At 39.0% G+C, this 23,395-nt stretch overlaps 1 protein-coding gene across 1 annotated transcript in view; it reads right to left on the bottom strand.

Moving 5' to 3' along the window:
* Positions 1-5,886: 5,886 nt before the first annotated feature.
* RAB31 (RAB31, member RAS oncogene family) overlaps positions 5,887-23,395 on the bottom strand; it is a 117,455-nt gene continuing 99,946 nt past the window's right edge. The window contains exons 6-7 of the mRNA XM_006920080.3: positions 22,226-22,335; positions 5,887-9,398 (exon numbers count right to left, since the gene is read on the bottom strand). Coding sequence (XP_006920142.1) covers positions 9,301-9,398; positions 22,226-22,335 — 208 coding nt within the window. The 3' untranslated portion in view covers positions 5,887-9,300. The remainder of the gene's footprint in view (positions 9,399-22,225; positions 22,336-23,395) is intronic.

Genomic DNA, 23,395 nt, shown 5'->3' with positions numbered 1-23,395 from the left:
GTGGGACAAAAGAGGTCAGCAGTGGGGCGATTAGGCAAGGTCATCTTTGAAAGCACAGAATGAGGGAAAGTGACTAAACTGAGATGAGTGAATAGAAGATCAAAGAAGTAGATCATGATTTTCTTTTAAGAATTTCATTAGTGTGAAGGACAGAGAGAGTGGCTTGATAGGGAAAAGGAGATGGATGGCAGTTGATCAAAACTAGAGAAGATTTATGCACATATGTAAGTTAACCACCACAGGAGAGAAGCAGTGCAGGAGGAATTTTAAGATGATAGCAAAACAAAAAGGTTGGGACATGCTTAAGAAGTGAGTTGGGATCCTTTTCCAAAAGACTAGGAAAGGAGAGAATAGGTACGAATCCAGAGAAAACTGGAGGTGAAGGAGTACAGAGAAAGCTGGCCACCCTGGGGCCATCCAGGCCCACTTTGGGACATCAGTTTTGGCACTTGGTTCTCAGAAGTGAATTCAGGGCCTCAGGCACTATGATGTCAAAATTGCCAGACTCTGCTGCAGAAGTCATCTCAAAAAGCCAGTTAAGAACTTCAGTCAGGGCGGAATAATGGTGTTAGCATTGAGATCAGGAATATGGAAAAGATAAATCAAGCTGCCCAAGCAGCAGGTCCAGGAGAGTCACTCCAGCAGTTTGAGATCAGATAATATATTCAGTGAAACCAGCAAATCTAGTTAATGGAGTGGTTCAGCTCTTCCAGCTGGAGCGGGTTAACCCTTAGCTCCCAGCCAACACTCCTCCTAAGATGTAAGAACGCTAGTTAGCATGGGCCTCGATATCACTGGGTTTACCCTGCTTACTAACAGCATAAAATTGAGAAAGTCGGTTAAGTTCTCTATGCTCCTTCTATACAAATGAGAACAAGAGCGCATCTTTCTCAGATAGTTTTGTGGATAAAATGAGCTCCAATTTCAAAGTATTTAGTTCACGGAAAGTATTCAGTGAATGAAGATTTTCTTTTTTTCATTCCTTCATATTTACAGTACTTATAATGAGAGTAAAGAGAAAATGGAAGCACTTAGAACAGTGCTGGAAAATTGTAAATGTTCAATAAATGTTAATTATCATAACGATTATATAGTCATTTAAAATAATAAAGTATATCTGTAGATATTGATATGTATGGAAACAGCTCCAAAATATATTGGTTGAAAACAGCCAGAACAGATTGGAGGGGACGGAATGGGTAAAGGAGATCAAAAGGTACAAACTTCTACTTATAAAATTTATAAAATAAGTCTCAGGGATCATGGTGACTATAGTTAATAGTGTATCGTATATTTGAAAATCGCTAAGTAAATCTTAAAAGTTCTCATCACAAGAAAAAAAAATGTAGCTACATGTGGTGATGCATGTTGACTAAACTTATTGTGGTGATCACTTTGCAATAAATACAAATAACGAATCATTATGTTGTAAACCTGAAACCAATATATGTCTATTATACCTCAATAAAATTTTTAAAATTTTTTAATTAAAAAAAGAAATAAAATAATAGTATCTAACATTTACTTCTGTCTTTCCTACTAGTCCATGGTCTTGGACAATTTACCTAACTTCCTGTGCCTCTGTTTTCTCATCTGTAGAATGGAGATAATAATAATTATATCTACCTCATTAAGGGGGTTGTGAAAATAGGTGATATGATGTAAAACACCTAGGATAGTACCTGGCACAGAGCAGGCTGCTACATTCATGTTAGCTACTATTGTTTTTAAGCAATACTGGGTGCCAGGATTGTCAGTGCTTCTGTAGAGTGACACCCCTACAGCCCACTCATGAAGAACAGCGAATGTCGACTTCCATGTAAACGGTGCCTCCTGTGGTTGCCTGGAGTCCCCTGGCAGGAAGGCCTCTTCACATGCCTGTTCCTACTTCCCATTTACTCCTCATGACACACCTGGAGGTAGATACTATGGGACCACAATACCTACGAGACAACTGGGGGGCAGATGTTTTCAGAATTCAGAATTTTGTTTGGCTTTTATAAAAGCAATGCAGTGCATCTATTACAGAACATCCAGCAGAGTCACCCTCGGTTGGAAAATAATGACTATAAATAACATCGGATCAGTTCAGGCCAAATGAGTTCATCTCAAACTTAGAAAAAAATCTCTCCATTTATGATGTTTTTTGGATTACAGAATTGTGGATAAGTGTGCATAGGAATTGGTTTCTGCATTTATATAGGAGGAAACTAAGGATTAGAGAGAGACGAATCTGCCAAACATCCCACCACCAGCGAGTTACAGAGTTAGGAGTCAGACTCAGATAGTCTGATGCTAAATTTCTTCATCCGAATTTCTATATTGCATTGCTTCCCTAGGAAAGGAACAAAACTAAGAAAGTAGCAACTAAGAGTGCAGGAAAAAAACTCTTCCCAAGTTCAGGGCAAAGGTTGAAGCCTATGGCATAATAATAGCCAATAGGTTCTCCATGCTAGTGCCTTACACATGATTTCACTTAATCTTGACTTCAACCCTGTAATGGGGGTACTATCCTGTTTTATAGAAGGAAATTGAGGCTCAGAGAAACCAAGTAATCTGGTCAAGACTTTATGATAAGTAAGGGGTAGGCTGATTCCCAAGCCCCCATTCTTACTCCTGTAGTCATGATACCTCCCCGTTTCTGCCCTTGAAGGAACATCTCCTTCTCTTTCCTGCCATTCTTGATTGTCTTGTCTTTCCCCTTAATTTCCTCTGTAAACTTGGAAATTATACACATCTGACAGAGCAGAGAGGACTACTAGTTCAGCACTGACTTATAGTGGCCCTCAACAAATACTCGTTAGATGGGTGGATGGATGGATGGATTGATGACTTTACCAAGAGAGCTGTGATAAGGTACTTGCCCAAGAACTCCTGAGTTTTCTGCCCTACCTCCCCAATACCACCTCCCACCTTGCTAGATGGGTAAGAGGCTAGACCAGAATGACCATGTGTCCCAGTTTGCCTGGACTATTGAGTTACTCCTATTGGCCAAGCTTGGTGTTAACAGCATCCCTTTCACGCTCAGAAGTGCCCCGTTCTGAGTGATAAAGTCTGCATTTAAGCAGGAGATTTGGGAACTCATAAGGGTAGGCTCTGACAAAGCTAGCATAAAGTTATGGCCTACCTCTCCCCACCGGTACACCTCCTGGGAAGGGAGTGCTGGATAATGTGAGACAGCTGACGTGCTGGATAATGTGAGTGCTGGATAATGTGAGACAGCTGAGTAAGGTGGGCCCAGCACCAACTTACCACCACTCTCTGAGAAGGGGGTTGAGCCTTGGGACTCACCCCAGACTGTCATCATGGAATGGCAATAGAATAGGGATGCTGGAATAGCCCACCTGAGACAGCTCCACACCCAACACCAGACTGCTGCCCCAAAATCCTCTGAGGACCTCAGAGAGGCTCATGCTCCCATCCAAAAGTCTTCCCAGGAGCCTTAAGTGGGAAGCAGACTTGAGGGAACCAGCTATGCAAGACGGTGGCAGGGGTGGGGGGTGGCGGGGGCAGCTTAGTGACCAGACCAGATCCAGAAACACTACATAAGCCCTCCAGAATCTTAAATGCATCCTTTCCACTCCTTCACCCACCCTTAGGAGAAAAGGAGGATAATCCTGATAATAAGCTTACGCCTAAAATGATAGAAGCCACTGAGTTGACTAGGTAAAACTAGGTATGACTAAATTCAGCTTTCCACGTTAGACAGAATTGGGCTCAAGGTAGAAATTAAGTTGTTACAGAAAATAGAAAGAGGTACATTTTTGTACCTCCGACTTTTGTAGCCAGTAACACTTATTTCTAATACTGTAATTTTTAATGATTACAGTTTTCTATTTTATACTATTTTCTACTGTAATTTATTTAACTAATTTCCTATCACAGGATGCTCGGGTTATTCTAACTTTTCGTTACTATAAAGGACAAAGACCTTAGTATGTGCATATCACTAATTAATTAAACCTGTGCTAACCAGCTACCACGTCATGAGGTCACTTGGGCAACCTATGGGCAACCTTGGGCAACCTTGGGCAACCTATGGTCCACCTGGCAGGGAAATGAGGCCTCTTGCCCACAGCCATGAGGGAGTCAGTCAAAGCAGATGGTGCAGCCCCAGATGACATCTCCATTCAGCCTATTAGAGACCCCAAGTCAGAACCATCCAGCTAAGCCTTTCCCAAATTCCTGCCCATATAAATCATAAGATAATACGTATTTATTAAGCCACTAAATTTTGGATAAATGTGTTATGCAGCAATAGATGTGTACATTATGTATAATACATACATATACATATATATGTATAATATATATACACGCACGCACATACACTTAAATTAATTCCTAGAAATAGAAAAATAGGATTGGTGGGTCATAGGATATGATCTTTTCAAATGTTCTAAATATTCAATTGTCAAATCACTTTCGAGAAAGCTTGTACCAATTTATACTCTGACCAGAACGTATGAGAGCGCCCATTTTCAGAATACCTGCCTATGCTTGGCATTATCTGTTTGGTTTTTAAATAAACACTGGAATGGAGAGGAGAAGATAGCTTCTTATCTGTACAAGCAGCCTGTTGAACTACATTTTGCTGCAGTGTGTCTCAAAACTTTAGAGAAGACATTCCTGGAAACAGATGCTCATAGGATTAGAATGAGGTCTCCCTCCTCTCCCAACCAGCAGGCCTTGCGCTTAGATCCTTAACTAAATAGGAAGTGTCCCCAAGTTGCCATACATAGGTAACCACTCCTTAGTAAATGCAAACAAAAGGCTTGTTTTATTACACGATCAGAACACTGGATCTCTTGGTGACGGTGAGGTTTTGTGTTTTATTTAATTTTTGATTATATATGGAAAACAGCTTCCCAGCATGTGCTCTGGGTATGACTCAATTGCTGAGAACATAAGGCACTGCTTTCTTCCCTCATCATATCCCTTTCCCCTCTTTCATCTATGCATCGAACAAAGCTCTCATAGAAAGCAATAAGATCCACAAGTGCATATGAGATTGGATGTGTGTGTTGGTGAGCAGGTGGGGAGCTGAGATGATGAAGGGATGGGAATAAGTAAAACTCATAAAATTTACTGAGTACATTAAGTTGGCAGGTTATACTTATGAAATCCTTCTAGCATATTTAAGAAGTCAGCCTAATAATCCTAGTCTGTTTCCACATCCTCTTTGGAAAAAAATGAATACAGCAAAATATAAACTAATGAAACTTTATATATTTGGAATTTCCAAATGCTATCATTTCATATTGGCTTCAAATTTTTACATCATGAAATAAATAAAAATTACTCATAGTTAAATGGCCTCTGTTCTCCTCCCTGATCCTGTTTACTTCCCTCCTTCCCCAGAGGTAAGCGCCATCATGAAGCTGATGTTTTTCCTTTTAATTCTTCCTTTATTTTCACGCTGATAAACAACTTACATTATTGCTTTGTATAAGTTTGTATGCTTTTGCACTTCTTCAACTTGTTTTATTCACTCAGCCAGGGCCACAGCTCTGTTGCTCAAGCTGTAGACCACACAGCTCCTGAGGACTCCATTCACAGACCACTGTGAGAGTGGCTCCCTGGGGGCTGTGCAGTACGGTAGCCCTGCATTCCACTTTTTTTAAGATATATGCTGATGCATGATAGAGCTTGCATTAATTTTAATTACCCTATTGTTTTCATCATGTCGCCATTCCACATTTTATTTATTGGTTTCCTTAGGGGAAGACAATGTTTTGCTATTGCACAGTGCCGGCGAACATCTTTATCTGTGTCTTCTTACGTATAGGTACCCAAGTTTCTCTGGGGAATCACCATTCTTTATGCCAGGGTGACTAATTAAAAAAAAAATTATCATACTGAACATCATAATAAGAAAAAGACAAATTTGGTAAAACTTGAAATATTTATTAGTAGGAATCAGTGTGTGTTAAACCAAAAATAACAGATACAATTGGGCGATGTTGTGGCGATGCTTTACTACAGAATACAATGTAGAAAGGTCCTGTCTACAGTGGCATCTTCTATATGTGAGAACTGGGTCCAGCCCAGACAGAAGCCCTTTATAAAAACACGAGAGAAAGGAGCGGTTTACACAACAGAGCCCTGACATTGGATCACTGGGTCTGGTTCCAACAATAATGATTAAAAGAGTAAACTCGATACCTAACAGGTCTGAATACAGCTCAGAGTCCTTTCTTTCATAAGCCAGCTCATTATTCAACTCACTACAAGCATTGCAGAGCAATGAGAAGTGGAGTCCCCTAAAAGGAGCTCAATGTAGCCATCACATGCCATATTCTTTTATCTTAAGAGGAAATATTTCAGTCGTCCAAACCTCCTTCAGAAAATTAATTCAAATTTCATTGGGGCACAGCTCTTTGTTGGCTAAAGGTTAGTTTTAAGTCTTCGATCTTCTATAGGCTACAAGGTAATATCACATTCAACACACTAGTGTACCATTTTCAATTATAAAATGGCAAGTCAATTATGTACCTACATAAAATGTCTGACTCCACTGCCATCTTAGGGCTTTCCACTGGGAAATAATCCCAATAAGAACCCATGTCTATATTATATAACACACGGTCATGAGCCAAACTTAGCCAGTGAAACGGATTATATGTTGGCATAACAAATATGAAATCATATTTACACATATACATATACTGCACATGAAAGGGGGGGAAAACAGAGGGAAAGGAGCAAATTTGGTGAAATTATGTGAAGGATGCTACATCACATGAAACAACTTGACATTTTGGAGCAAAAGTAATATCCAGGCCATTACATAGTATTACTTGGTTATACTTCAATTGTTAGAACAAACAGAAAGTAATCTCAAGGCAGAATAAAGAAAGATAAGAAAGCCTGGACAAGGCTGAAGCATCTGTCTTCAGAGAAGACCCCATGTTTAAGTGAAGGCTTGTGTGCCCAAGTTCCATCTACTCTTTTCACCAGTTGCTCCAAGTAGTAATAATTATATACACTGTCATCTGACTGGCTTGAATAGTTAAAGCAATACAGAAAGGTAAAAGAGTGGTTTCACACCCTCATGTGCTTCTGAAATAAAACCATGGGCTCATTCGTGGGTAGTTCTCTACATGTTTATAAGACCAGCCATTTTATACAAGACAGAACCACTAGAGATCCAGCCTAAAGCTGTGTAACTCCACTGGGACGCATACCACCTTATCTAGGAAACCTGAGAGGCTGTCTAGAGAGAAACCCAGGTTCTCAGGGACAGCTTGATGAGGAAAGCTTCCAAAATAAGCCTGCATGTCACCTGGAAAATGTCATTTCAATTTTCATCCCAAATTTTTGAGCTTTGTAGAGGCATGATAATTGCTTGGCCTGCAAGCAGAATCATGTTAGCAAGTAATGTTAACAATGTGGAGATAACCCTAAAAACCCCTGTAAAAGCTCTACCAAGACATCCAAATGCCACTTGCTAACATTTTTTGAGGTACTTGTCTGGGAGAGCTCAGAGGCACTCTTGAACCAAATATAAGTGTTTCCAGCCTTCAAATTTTAAGGTTGTCAAACTACTCTTGCAAGCTGAGCAAAGCAGTAAGTAAGAAAATCAAATTGACACCGTATTCTTTTGTTAAAACAACAACAACAAACAAAAACACCTTAATCTGTGATTTCCATCTATTTTCTTGATTACTGTCCATGTAGAGAAGTGTAAACTTGGCCCTGGTCTCTCAAGGACTCTTTCTTTTTGTTGGGACTCGGTGTCACTATATGTGAAGAGCAAAGAGGGCACAGTCGTGGCAAGACATGAAGCACCAGCTCACATGAGTTACTCAAAGTTTGAGGTCTTTAATCAGCTGATGATCTCTCTGCTGGTTTTAACACTGTAAATTTTCAATAAATGTTTCTCAGCCCCTGAACATTTATGGCAAAGAAGGTACCGGCTGGACCATGCTGCACAATTAACCATTTCTGAGGCCATTCTGTCACAGTTCCTTAACCCCAACAAAAGGCACGATTCCAAATCTTAAGAATCACCTCCCGATATAAGACCTAATAGGACCCCACACACACACACACTCATACTGCTTCTTGATTTCCAGGTTTTTATGAAAATTAAAATGGTAATAGGATTTGAATTTAGAATAGAAATAGTTTTTCTTCCTCTTCATGCCTTTTCTCCCTTTACTGCCTTTGCAGTCAGACATCTTTAATTAATTGAGCAGACAGGGTACCTGAAAAGGAAGGTTTTATCACAGCCTAGTCCCAGTTAATTGGCATCCCAAAGTTGGAGTCCTCATTAGCCCTAAGATCTGCCTCCCCAGGCTTGGCATCTCCTCAAATGCTTTCTCTGATTGTGCTGTTAGAGGTCTAGAATCTTAAGGTGCTGGGACTTCCCTTGGCTGGCTTTGCAGTAACCTGTTATTAACTGCTATTAGAAGTTTGCCCTATGATATAGACTTAAATGTCCTCCAGTTAATTTCCCCCTTAGACGTGACACTATCACAAATTCTTAGTAAAATAATACTCTGTGCATTAAAACCTCTCTAAGAGAGTAGGGATTTATTGCTGTGGAGGTGATGCATACCAAATGGTCTCTGGAATAATATTTACGTCCTACATCTGTCACCGCTTATACAGTGACTTTAAACGACTCTTCCAAATTAGGCCTCCCACTCCCAAAATTAAATGCAATATTTTTAGCCAGATTGGGCTTGTTTGTTTATAATGATCAAAACTTGGAAAAATGTTCATCAAGTAAGAGTCGGAGATATTGACAACAGTTTCTAATACATCTTTCTCCACTTTTATAAAAGCTCAAGTCCACAGCTTGAGTGATGATCCAATTATGCTCCAGTGAAAGGCAAACTAAATAAAATTAAATTAACCTTTCAGTGAAGGCTGGTTAGTCAACAGAAGCAATGGCGCTGAAGAAGTTACTGGAGTTTGGCTAGGGAACACAGGAAATCAGAGTGGAACACCACTTTATAATCTCACACACATAATAAACCAGTAAAATTTTTGTACAAATCGAGAATATTCTAAGGTTTAACAAAAACTCAACTATACTTATTACCTAACATCCATTCCCTCCCGTGTGCATTTCATGCACAAAAGGCGACGTGGTGAATTTTTCCAGAGTTTTCTCAAATCCTTTTCCGGGGACTTTTCCTGCCCCGTTCCCTGTGGGTCTTCCATGATGCCAAGCCAGTGTGCTCACTTCTCTCTAAGTGAGGCGCCAGGCCACTAAGATTAGGGGGTCCTTCAGCAGTGCATGGGGAGGTGACTCTGGCTTCTTCAAGTACAGTGGGCCGTGACCCCTGGTCAGCAGCACCGCCGGCTGGCTTGCGTAGCTTGCTTCCCAAGCTTCATTGCTCCATTGTTTCCATTTTCATGGGGGTCCAAGGGTGGGATCTGGCGACCTGGAACAAAAAGAAGGCCAAAGCTGAGTTCCTTTTTACCAGTGGACACCACACACAGATTAAGACCGAGCCTCAACAGCTCCAGGAACGGTTGTGTTGTACGGAAAGTGGAGTGGCTCCAGGAGTAACTCTCCCTCCCTCCCGCCTTTCTACTTCCTTCCTTTGTTGCTCTGCTGAATAAAGTCAAACCCTTGTTTGGAAAGTTAAGGAAAAGAAAAATCAGCTTCCTGATAATACAGATTTCCTTGGATTTGGAACCTCTTGCTTCTGAGTAGAGGGGAAAGTTCTCACCCACCTTCTCGGCACAAGCATCAGCCCACTGTTCTTCCCCAGCCTTTCCGCAGATCTGTCGCACTGGAAAGAGCTGCTCCGCAGCACCCCGCCTTCAGTAATAACAGTGCATACTCATCTTTTCTGCTTCTTAAAATAGAACTGGATTGGGAATTGTAATCTTCCTCGTAATATCACTTATTAACACTTAGCTCCCCATCCCTCATCTTGCCAATGCACTTAGAGCATTAACAAAAGTCCCGAGAGATACTCTTCACAGGAAACTATTTTAATGTCATCCACAAGTAATCTTATTTTTACTTAATTTAATTTTAAAAATTATCCTAGCATCTCTGTAAATAAACACAAAATAAGAATTTAAAATGCAATGCAGGGAGACAGAGAGGTGGTAGCTAAAGGATGTGGGGGGTTCATTTTTAGGTGATAAAGATTCTAAAGCTGACTAAGCTGATAATGGATGATGGTTGTATATATCTGTGACTAGATGAAAAACCATTGAATTGTATACTCTAAATGGGTGAAATGTATGGTATTTGAGTTTTTAAAAATTAATTGTTATTGGTATACAATTGACATATAACATTATATAAGTTTAAAGTGTATACAACCAGTTGATTTGATACATTTATATATTTCAATATGCTTACTACCATAGCATTAGCTAACACCCCTATGATGTCACATAATTATCATTTCTTTTTTGTCATGGGAACAATTAAGATCTAGTCACTTATTAACTTTGAAGTTTATAATACAGGATTGTCGTCAATATCAGATATGTGAGTTTTATCTTATTAAAGTTATGTTGCCTTTTTAAAAAGGCAATGGAATCTGGAAATCACAAATATTTGTTTATAATCTCAAAATTTTCCAATTTTTTTCATAGGCACTATCCACATTTAACCCCGTGAAGTTAGTGGATGGCTGTTTTCATCACTATTGTACTAGGCCTCAGAGAACTTAGGTTAGGTGCTGAAGCTCACATTGATAATTAGTGGCACAGGTGGTTCTTTGTAACTTACATCTTGATTTTTCTGATGGATTCCAAAGCCTGTGTTCTTTTCACTATACCACATTAGCTCTCTATGCTACCTTTCTATCTCCTAAGAAAAAAGCATGAAACCTAGCTCTAAAATAAGGATTTTTTTAATCAGCTAATTAGCATATCAGTTTAGTAAGTAACCAGCAATTAGAAATGGAAGGGAAATAGTTCCAAAGACAAAGTCCTTTAGTGCAAGTGGATATTACCTAAAGACCATAAAGAGTCAAAATGCCCTGAGAGAGGTGCATTTCCACAAGGGGCAGAAACAGTTCATTTCAAAGATATCAATGCATTGTGTAGACTGGGTGGTGTGGCCATTCACTAAAGCTCAAGCATAACAATTAAGGTCATTGGCAATCATCCAAAATTCAAAATTAATGACTCTTCGTCTGATTATGGAGCAGATGGGAACATTGTAATAATTTCTGCAGCTATTGCTTCTGCCATTTCATATGGCCAACAAAACTATACAAAGCTTCTGCTGGCCATTCTCGAAAATGTTCACTCCTAATCCCAAAGCAAATGAGAGCACACGTATGTGTTTTCCTCTTCTGGACAGGCTGTGTTCTTTTATTAGTCAGAATTAAAAGGAAGTAAACAAAATGCTCCTACTTTGTCAATTTAAGTGATAAAGAGAGGAAAAGTTCCCAGTGACTACCCATATTCTGACTTATCTAGGTCACATCTCACTGGTCAAGTGTTACTCCTTGAAAGAAAGTGATGTGTTTTGGAGGGATGATAGTTTCAAGTTTTATCAATATTTAAGTTACTTAAAATAATAATATTTTAGGTGCCTCTCGAGTGTGTTAGGTACTGCAATAGGAACTTTTGCTTTTGCATCTGAAATAATTTTGGACAAAATTATAATTCTGCTTGGTGCAAGCTATTGCCTTAGTTAACTAAGACAAGCACTTTACCGATCAGTATTTTTGGCAATTATCAAAATCACTATCTATACTAGCATCGACTTCATGCTATTCTTATGTTGTTAATTCTAACATAAGTATCCCAAATATAGAAAAACTTTATACATAAGATATTTATTAAAGTCACAAAAGTGGGTAAAAATCTGAAAACAAAGAGCATACAGAAACAAAACGGGAATGCTAGGGCAGTCCATCAGCACCCCTCCTTGCTCTCCCCTTCTCCCTTCCTCTTTCCCACCCCTCATTTCTCTAAGCAGACAATAAGCAAGACAATAAGACAGTGTTTGAGATGCAAGATTAAGACCTGATTCATGCCTCAAGGAGACTCCCCTCTTATTCACTTTAAACTGTTATCGATGTTTTTGAAACAGTTGTTGAATCTGGCTTCTTAGAGGCACCAGGTTCTTTTTATCTCCAGCATATTCAAAATCTCACTTATTAGGACAAAACATTTCTCAAAAATCAGAATTACTGCAATTTTCTCAGACTTCATTTTGCTCATCCGACAGAAAAAATTTTGAAATCTGAGAGTCAGTATTCCAGTTACATGAACTTGGTCAAGTTACTGAATACTTCCAAGATTTCCTTTCCTCACCTATAAAAAGATGAGAAAGTAACTTGATGACTACTATACAATATAGATATATGGCTATCACTACTGTGGAAAGAACTAGTGACAATGAAGAGTCATGGTTCTGGGCACTGCTCAGGTGAAGTTTGCAAGGGGAGAAGTCCCTGCCTCCTGGCTCACAATGGTTGATACTCAGGGTTCAGTTACCAGGATTGAAGCCCCTGCTCCTCTACAGAACACTCGACTTGGGAGGTGTCTCACCCATTCCAACTTCAAACAGTGAGAAGAAAGGAAGTACTTCCACTTTAAGGCAGAGAGAGGAAAGCAGGGTTATAACAATGAGGCAAGCATCTTAAAAAGAGAAGGAAACAGGGGCCAGGGGGAGAGTGAAGTGGGTAAGGGGATCAAATATATGGTAGCTGAAGGAAACTGGACTTTGGGCGGTAAACACACAATAATAGATGTCAAATTATAATGTACATCTGAAAATTATATAATTGTATTAACCGACGTTACTCCAATAAACAATAAAAACTGAAAAAAAAGAGAGAGAGAGAGAAGGAAACAAACAGCACCGTGAAAACACAAGCACTCAGGATCTTGTGGTCTGAGTGATTTCCAACTTACCGAATAAAAGTTAAATGTACTTAGACAAAAGAATAGTTCCAGAAAATGGCCACAGTGTTTTGTATCAAGGTGATCACCTTGGAGCACTGTTGAATCAGTATTAATTACATGAGGCATAGAACAGGACAAATATGTATACACAAACAAATGAAAAGGCTCCAAGCATCGTTGGCATGTTTCCACTCTTACAAAATGTCCTCCGAGTATGCAATCTCCATAACAAGTCATTCTTGAGTATAAATCTTAGGCCAGGGTGTTTATTTTAATAAGGTTTGGATTGTGTAAGATTCTGTTTGGGAAAAGTTATGACTGTTTTTTGAAATTCAGTTTTCCTGAAAGTTGACAGCCGAGAAAAAAAGCAGGTTTTATAAATGGTTCCTCAGGAATGCAGTATGTGGGGGAAAAAAAGTCCAAGTCTATAAATTTTATCATGGCTCTGGAGGCTGTAATGCTTTTACACACAACAAAAATAATCTAGCATGCTTCGCTGCAGCTGTTCGTTTTCCTTGTGTGGTAGACCCGCCATTTCCTGCATGAGCTTACAGTCCTCCCTGACCATTTCGCTGTTTACATACTCACCTTTCACTCCAGTTCCAGTATTTACTTGGCTCCCTATCTTTTGTTGAGTATTAGTGGTGCTGGCAGTCGCTGTTTAACTTCCATTTCTTGATCCTGATTTTCTGAATCATTCAGAAAATTAACCAAGTTTGTTAGGATTTGACAGTTTTTACTCTTGATAATGACCTTCAACCCTCTTCATTTAGAGAATGGGTCTCTACAGAACATTGTAGTGGCTTACAGTCGTGGAATATGGCCCTAAGAATACAGAATGGGGGCAGGGGGAGACACCCATGATTTGAGGTCACTTCCTGTAACTCCTTGTAAGAGGACAATATTGGAATTACTAGATGAACTTGGATATTAGAATACAGAGTCTAGACATGAGAAATGAGATAACATTCTATATAGGACCAGAATGGCTTAAGAGACAAGAAGCGAATTTAGTCAGAAGGCTTGCAGAAAGTCCAGGTCAGAGATAATGAGGGCCTTAATTTGGGTGTTGAGGGAAGTAGAAACCAAAGATGGAAACAGAATTATAGGAAGACACCTGGTAGATGTGACAACTGATTAGATATAGAAAGGCGAAGAGAGGAATTTAAAAAAATTAAAAGTCTAGGGGGCTGAAAGATGGTGATGTGCCAACAGAGAGAAAATTAAGGGGGAAGGTCTCCATTGGCTGATAGTGCAAAATGGCAAATGTCTTCAACATGGAGGGCTTGAGTGACTTCTAAAATCATTCAGCTTCCTTATTATTCAAAGGCATCTCGCCCGCCTCCTTTTATTTTTTTTCAAATTAATACACTATTTTTTTTGCGGGGGAGCAGTTTTAGGTTTACAGAAAAAAACTGAACATAAAGTATGGAGAGTTCCCATGTACTCCTCCCCCTCATCTCCAATTTCTCTTTTCTTAACATCTTGCATTAGTATAGAACATTTATTACAATCGATGAGCCATTATTGATGATTATCATTAATTAAAGTTCATAGTTTACTTTAGGGTTAACTCAGTGCTGTACAGTCTATGGATTTTGATAAATGTACAATAACATGTATCTGCCATTACAGTATCAAACAGAATAGCTTCACTGCCCTAAAACTCTTCTATGCTTCACCTATTAATCCCTTCTTCCCCATCCAAGTCCTTGGCAACCACTGACCTTCTTACTCTCTCCATAGCTTTGCCTTTTCCAGAACGTCATACAGAAAGAATCAAACATTGAATCAATCTTTTCGAATTGGCTTCTTTCACTTAGTAATATGCATTTAAGGTTCTTCCATGTCTTTTTGTGGCCTGATAGCTCATTTGCTTTTCATCACTGAGTAATATTCTACTGTATGGATATATGCCTTTAATTTTTTATTTTAATATTTAAAAATCATGAAACACAAAAAACATAAGCTACAAAAAAAACCTAACAAACTAGACTTCATCAAAATTAAAAATTTCTGCTCTTCCAAAGACACTGTTAAGCAAATGAAAAGACAAGCCACAGCCTGGGGAAAAACATTTGAAAAGCAAATACCTGATAAAGAGTATGTATCCAAATATATAAATAATCTTTAGAACTCAACAATAAGAAGACAGACAACTCGATGCAAAATGGCCTAAATTTGAACAGACACTTCACCAAAGAAGACACAAGGATTGCAAATAAGCAAACAAAAAGACAGTGAACATTTTTAGTTATTAAGAAGAGGTACATTAAAACCACAAGGAGATACCACCACATTCCTATTAGAACGGTTACAATTTTATCAACTGACCATACCAAGTGTTGGCAAGGATGTGGAGCAATTGGAGCTCTCCTACATTGGTGGTGGGAATGTCAAATGCTAAAACCACTTCAGAAAACAGTTTGGCAGCCTGTTAAAACGTTAAACATTACCTACCAGGTAGGCCAGGCATTCCACCCACACAAAACTTATATATGAATGCTCATAGCAATCTTACTTGTAACTGCCAAAAACTAAAAACGACCCAAATGTTAGGTGAATGGATTAACAAATTGTGGTTTACGCATGCAATGGAATACCACTCAGTGATAAAAGGGAACTCAGCAAAATCTATACGTTAAACTCTGTGGGACAACTGCTCTAATTTCTTGAATAAAGAAATTTCTTGAGGGAAATAAAGAAAGAAAGATGGAGAGGGAACCTCCTGCTTAAGAGAGGCTTAAAAGACATATCAACTAATCACTATGTGTGTAACTTATTTGCATACTGATTCCAACAATTGGATTACAATATAAAATGCAAGCAAAAAAACTATTTATGACAATTATGAGCTATATGAAAAACTGTGATCACTGAATATTTGATATTAATATAATAGCATTATGATTATTAATATGACAATGTAATTGTTATGTAAAAAAGTTACATACTGAAAATATTTACAGATGAAATGTCTGGGGTTTTCTTCAAAATAATGCAGGCAAGGAGTGTGGGGGAGTGTGAGGTAGAGATGAAACCAGCTTGGTTATAAGTTCATGATGGTTTACTGTATTAGTTGGTTTACTGGTATGTATATCTAAAATTTTCCAGAATAAAGTTTTTTTTTTTAAGTTCTCTGAGATGTCGCCACCCTGAAACCACCATTGTCAGCACTTTAACATCATGTATCTTTCAAATCTTTACCCAGAAGAATATATTGTTTACTATTATATATTATATGGTTCATAATTTATGAAATCAGCATATAATACAAACCACTCTAACTTTTGCTTCATACTTGACAATTTATCTTTTTATGTCAGTAAATGCAGATTTACAATATTGTTTTTAATCACTGGTTTATATTTGTGTATCAGAATTTTTAAAAAACTATTTCCTAACTTTCAGACAGTTAAGTCATTCCTATTTTTCACTATCATGAATAACGTTATCGTTTAAGCTGCCATTTGCAATGAGAAGTGATATGGACTAGGAGTTGAGAGCAAGGACTCAGGAGCCCGACTGCCTACGTTCTGAAACTGGCCCTTCTCACTTAATTAGCTATGTGCCCTAGAGCAAGTTACCTCTCCATGCCCCAATTTCCTCACATATAAACTAGGAATGATAGTAGTGCCTGTTTCATAGGATAAATGATGCATTAATGAGTTAAAATATATTTAAGCAACAGCAACGATGGCACAGAAAAAGAGCTTGCTATATCTTAAACATTGCTACATTTTGCACACCTGATCAATTTCTTCTTTATAATCTCTGGGATCAAAGATATACATGTTCAGGGCTTTTGATATCCAATTTATACATATTTGAAATGACATTATTTCCCAGGCATCTCCTTTTATTTATTGCATTTGCTAAATTAACTTTTTTGGTGATAAGAAAGTGGACAGGCTTTGTCTTTGTCCTTTCCTTATCTTTCAACAGCTAAATTTGCCTTCATTTGACAGCTTGCTATACTATTATAAAATTTGCAAACTTTTTTTTTTTTTAAGTTTCTTTAACCTGCTCCAAACCAAATGTAACTACCTAAGAAATTACAAAAATACAGTAGACTGAAAATGCCTAACACTCTGTGCAACAAATGGTTACAGAACAAGACATGATTACTGCCCACAAGTCTTAGCTTCCTCTCCTTCATATTAACGTCTTATTCTAATCTTTCCAAATCAATATGCCTGTATCTCTAATTATATTCATTTAAAAAAGCCAAATATTTCTCACCCTGTTCTCAAACTAACAAGAAACAAACAACAAACCTAATTCAATGTCTACAATGTCTCTAGGTATGATTTTCGGGAGAAAGCCTGGTGTGCTCTTCTCAACAGTCGAAATTCAAATTCACTGGAGCAAAAGCACAGCTGTCTGGCTGAGGTCTCACCCCAATCCAGACATTTTTCTGGTGAGCCTGCAGCCCCATCTCTTTTAGCCCTCAGGGAGAGTTTTAAAAAAAAAAAAGTATTTGAGTTGAATAATTAAAATCCACAAACCAAAATTTGTGTTCCTCACACTCCAGAATGCAGCCTGCCAGGCTCATAATGAATCCAGTCCCAGTCTTCCCCACTGCAGGAAGGGGAACCCTGGGAGTGTGTCTTGGTATCACTCTCTCTCTCTCTCCCTCCCCATTTTCCACCCACTACGCAGTGTTATTGGTTCTTTCAACATTTCTGAAATTCACAACAAATTCTCTCTACTCTAGTCCAAGCCACCACCGCTTTCTTAGATTACTAAAACAGCATCCTAATTGAGTGTGCCTTTTCCAAGCATTTCTCTCCCCAATACAGTCTCGAATGGTATAATCTTTTGGTCAGTGTAAACTAGATAAGCCACATGTATGCTTAAACCACCTGAAGAGCTTCTAGCTGCATTTGGAGTATCACTCCCTCCTTCCCATTACAAGGTCAAGCAAGGATGTGGCTCAGTCTCTAAGCTCACCTCCCACCACTGTCCTGAACCCCCACCCTGCAGCCTTCCAGTTTCCTTTCTCTTCCTTAAATGTACCACACCACTTCCTGCCTCAGGAACTCAGCTCATGGTGTTCACTTAGCCTGACAAGCCCTTCCTGAGCTCTTTGCCCAACTGTCCTCTTCTCATTTTTCCAGCTTAAAATCATTTCCTTGGGGAGATCTTCCCACTCAATCTAAAATCCCCACCCATCACTTTCCCCAGAGTCTTTGTTCCTTTGATTCACAGCATTCATACAATGTGTAATTATACGTATATTTGACCCTATGCCCACAGCCTGTCTCTCCCCACTCAACTGTCAGTTTGTTTTGTTCACCATGATGCCCCTGGTGTCTAGCATAACACCTGGCCCACAAAAGGGCACAGGATACATTAGTTGATTAAATGAAAGAAGAGACACTAGGCCTGTCCAAGTGGCTGCTATGCAAACTCATGTCCCTATAGAAAAGTGAGCCCATTTCACTTGATCTAGTGAACCCACTGAAATAATATCTCCTGGAACCCCATGAAATGAGGTCGAAGGTCCAAATTCAAAACACTGAATTTGGCACTATCCTATTTACTAGTCTCAGCTTTATGGGGAATATGATGAAATAAGATCTGCTCCCAGAGAACTTACAGTCTCGCCAGAAGAATAGACAGATACCTGAAACACTTGGAGAATTTTTTAAATGGAGAATATGTTCAAATGTCATATTCAGATGCAAGAGACCTCAAATTAAAGGCAGGCAGCACCAGTGAGAGCTGGGGCAGATAAAGACTTCACGAAGAGAGAGATTTGGACTGGACCTTGAAGGAATTAAGGTTTGCAGGGAGGAAGGAAGGAGCATCACACAAAGAAGGCAAATGGACGAAGGAGAGAATAAAGGCAAAGCCTGTTGAGGAGCAAAGGCTGACATTCGGGCTCTGTACCCTGCCTTTCAAGTTACAATTACAGACACAAGCTGAGAGAGTAGTTTCATAAGGAAGAATAACAGGATTTGGGGTTTTGATTTCTAACACTGTAATGAGTAAACAGCAGCAGAATATTCATTGTGTTTTTTTGCGCCAATTTAAAAACTCAAATGTGTAACAATTTTCTTGGCCAAGAATTCTTCTTATATTACAACTCAAAGAGGAAACTTTTAATGTTCAAAGGTATAAAAATCCAAGAAAGAAAAATGAACAATGCTGGGTAGAAATACATGGAAGAGAATTAGCTCCAGGCAGTGGGGTAAAGTAGGATCAAAAATGTGATTTACAAAAGGGCGCCTAGAGGACACTGCGCTACATGGGGCCTGTGCACAAACCATTCCAAACAGGCCAGAGCCTAAATCATTTCCAGGGTAACACCAGTCTTTGAAAATAGATAACATTTTGGTAAACAATTTCCAGTTAGAAAGCATATTAACTCATGTTCAGAAAACACAGTTGACTCATTTCTGGTTTATGAACACTCTGAGAATGTAAAAGAGAAACATTTGTCTCTTCATCCAAGTCAATATGAATGAATTTTACTTAAGCACACCTTTTTAAAAGGGCTTTTATTCTGTGGTTAGGCTACAACATCCCATTCTGAAGAAATTCACCTGAAGGCGTAAAGAGGCTGGGAAGGCACCAGCGCTTACAGTATGTATGTGGAGAGAGATCCTGACCCAAGCTGGATATTTACAGGCTTCTTTGCTAAGGAACTTACAACCGAACGAAGCATAATAAAACAGAAACAAACAGTTGTTTATTTGACATGGAAGATAAAGTGATACAAGTATTGTACGGCTTCTATAGAAATTAATTATTTGAAGCCATAATCACCCAGTGCTTTAAGTAAAAGACTTGTTTTCTCTTAAATGAACAGACCACTAGAATCTCAGGAATTCCTTATTCAAAGTCCCCATCCCTTTGAGAAACAAAGACCTCATGTATGCCTGAAGGAATTTATACTGGCTGGACCATACAAAGAAATATCTTTCAAGCTGAGATATGAATTCTTCCTGCTTAGGTTGTTTTCTTCTTTGAGGTCCTTATTTCATTTTTTATTTTAATAATGAATTGCATAAACCTCAGAAAGTCTCCTAGCTCATGCAGAAACCTCAAGTTAAATTTCAGGTATGCAGAGCACTGTGTTTCCTTGCAGGGCCCTGCAGTCTGCACTGTCAACCTTTCAGAGGCTTATGTGGGGGAGAGGGCTCTAGAAAACACAAAGAGCTGCAGAAAGGAAAGGCGGGGCTGTCACAGTCCTCAGGAGCTATCTAACTTTACTTATTAAATCATTAGCGGAAACAAATATTTAATAGCTGTACAATCAGCCTAACCTACCAGGAAAGCCAACTGCCAACAGAAAAGAATGAGCTTAATTTGAGGAAATATGAGGTTAATGGAATGAGTTCAAGTTCAGATGTCACCCAGAGTTATACAGCTACAGAGCACAGCTGAGCAGTTTCTTCACAGCAGAGCGCTGCACCCACAGCCATTTTCGGGAGGGAACTGGCATCTGGGAATAAGGGGTTTCCAACATAAAATCACAGCCCAGCACTCTAGAGTTCAACCACTCCGGTCAATGAGCTTGGAGAATACTATTCTGCTGAGAGCGTGAAATGATAGGAAAACGAATCCTTCTGAAGGAGGCAGAAAGGAAAGGTGGTGTAGACCCAGCGAACAAGGGGGCCCAGGCTGTGCAGGGCTTAGCTGCATTCTTCTGTGCATTTCTTTATCGCTCAAGTAACCGTCAGAGTTCCCCATCTCCAGTGAATTCCCCATCAAGCCAAAAGAAACAAAACAGAACATTCCCTGCTGTGGGTTCTCAGAGTCTGAAGTAATGAACCAGTTAAAAGGAAATCAAATCTGTTCTGGGAAGTGATGGCCCCTCTGACTTTGAGAGCATCGCCAAGAATGACCTCAGCGAGATCACACTATCAGTTTCCCTTCTGGAATTCCCTCCTGGAACTATCTGGAGCCAAGATGTTTGACAAGAACTGACAACTGTTCAGGAGTTCAACTTTTCCTAAGGTGACTACCCCAGGACTTTGAGTCTCCGCACCTCACTAAACACATACTTCTTGCAAAGTCCCCAATTACACTCCAAAGATGTCTCAGGACACAGTTTCCTAAGACAGCTCTCAGCAGGTCACTCTCTGAAGGGACCCAGAACAGAAAATAATTACCAGAAAGGTTATGAAGGCAAGATCTGGCCATCAGCTGGCAAACAGCTCTTGAATAAAGGTTATTCATGGGGAAGCAGCATAAAGAAAGAGAAGCGTACTATTGCCCAGAACTGGAGATGAAAAAGGGAGCCATCACCTTCCATTAACTAGCCGATCAGAAAAGAGAAAAATCTTTACATATTGACTCTCCACCCAATTCCCAATTTCAGGTCACATGGGATGGAGACACTGTTTTTGTTGGCAATCACTGGGCAAAAGAAAATACTAAAAGGTTCTCTTATTTCATTTGCCTAGAGTCATTCGGTTTAAGGGGTGGCTTCAGTTTTCTATAACTTCTATTTTATTTCTCTTCCCCTCAACATACTAACATACAAGGGAAAGCAGAATTTGCCACCCCAAAACATGCCTTTTGGGCTATTGATTGATTATTAAGAAAATAAAGACTCAGGAAGAAACTTTGACCTTCCCCCAAAGTGCCTAAAAGAATTTAGATAGAGGACCTGCTCCAGGAAGGGAGCTATCATCATAGATAACTATAGTTTAATATGAACTAGTATGTGATAGACAGAAGGGAACCTAACAAGGCCTGTTTGATTAAAGTCCACTCTGTGTCCCATTGTTAAAGATGGCCCAACAAACATTTATCTACCAAACATTTGCTTTTCCATTTCCATGTGAATTGCCCTCCTGTCCTTTGTAGTTCCAAACTACAACTTCCCCTTCTCCTTAGCTCAAGATGGCATATAAGCCTCAATTGCCAGATCTGTCTCTGGGTCCCCTATTCTTATGAAGCCCCGTATGTGCATATGTAACAAATCTGGTCATTTTTTTCATTAATCTGTCTCATGTCAATTTGATTATTAGTCTAGCCAGAAGATTTTAGAAGAGTAGAAGGAAAATTAATTTTTCCACCCCTGCATATAAATGCTCTTGGATAAAGGTTATTCATGAGGAATAACCATGAATTATGTATAGAATACATAATTTTCTAATTGAAATAATTTTGTTTTGCAAATTACTTCATTTTGGATCATAAAACACAGAACTGCCAGGTTAAAGCACAGAATTATGAAAATCTAGAATTGGGAGACATAATATAGGCCAGTATTGACAACCACATGCTCATAGGTTTCAGATGCATCACATCAAATTCACACAGAAGAAAAGCTCTACTTTAGAGCTTTATGATTTCGTCCTTTGACTGTCAGAGGCATTACAATGTAAGCAAAGCTAAAAACACACTTTCAGGTACTTACTGATTCCTTGAAAGAGCTCTTCGATATTAATAGCATTTTTTGCACTTGTTTCAACCACAATGGCACCTATGGATTCAGCATATTCCTTTGCATCCTTCAAGGGAACCTCCCTGGAAAAGAGGTCACACCCAGACAGAAATGAATACTCGTTTGTAAAATATAAATAACCCCAACAGACCATACAAAAGCTCATGTGGAAACAGCTCTTTTATTTTCCTATAGGATACCAACTCCATTGCTCAGCAATTATTGAAAACCTAGTATGGATGAGAATTTTAAAGTTTAAAACCTGGTCTCTGGCATAGCAGAGACAAGATGTGCATCAATAAACTACTGTCCTGGTCCCACACAAGGAAAGAATCCCAGAACAGTAGGAAAAATCATTATGAGTATGGCAGTATACCTTTCAGCTTTCAGAGTTAGGGTTGATTTCAAATATTTTCCCCATAATAGTGAAGAAAAGTATTTTTTAAAAATTATGTGTGTGTGCACATGCGTGTTTGTGCACATGTTTCTATAAGACTTTCCATATATCATCTTTGACAAATCAGATGAACTATGTGACACGATTTGAAAGTTTGGAAATGAACATGGATAGAGCTATAATAGCTATAATACTGTATGACATATTTAGACTGTGATCTCTAAAAAGCTGTTCCTACAAAAGTTTTAGGACATGAGTTGTATTTAAATGAACATTTTAAAAGACATTTATTGATTTACTTTTAATGTAAAGATTACGGTAGATCCAAAGATTAGAAAGTCACGGTTCCTATTCTCTAAAAGTTTATTCATTTAGTCAACAAATATTCATTTAACAGCTATTGTATGCCAGTCCCCTAGTCCCCACCGTCTTGAATCTAAATTTGAAAGCAAAGGCAAAAGCGTCCATAGTCACTCTAATTCACAACATTGTAACATCTGCAATATGTGGATAATAAAGGTATCAGTAAAGTGCTTCAGGAGTAGAGGGGTAGAAAGCGATGCATTTTGATCAGTGGAAGCCAAGAAAATGCCTTGGAGGAGGTCACCTAAAGTGTAGTCATGCCAGGTAGAGAGAACACAGATGAGAATTATGATACAACAGCCTGACAAAGCCCATGGTAGGGAAGCTCCCTCATCCTCAGAGGGTATCAAAAGCTGATTCTGTACCCAACACGGTCTTGAGTG

Source organism: Pteropus alecto, unplaced genomic scaffold, assembly GCF_000325575.1.
Source record: "Pteropus alecto unplaced genomic scaffold, ASM32557v1 scaffold146, whole genome shotgun sequence".
NCBI classification, from domain to species: Eukaryota; Metazoa; Chordata; class Mammalia; order Chiroptera; family Pteropodidae; genus Pteropus; species Pteropus alecto.
The sequence above is the reverse complement of the archived record's forward strand: the minus strand, read 5'-3'. Positions and strand labels throughout refer to the sequence as shown.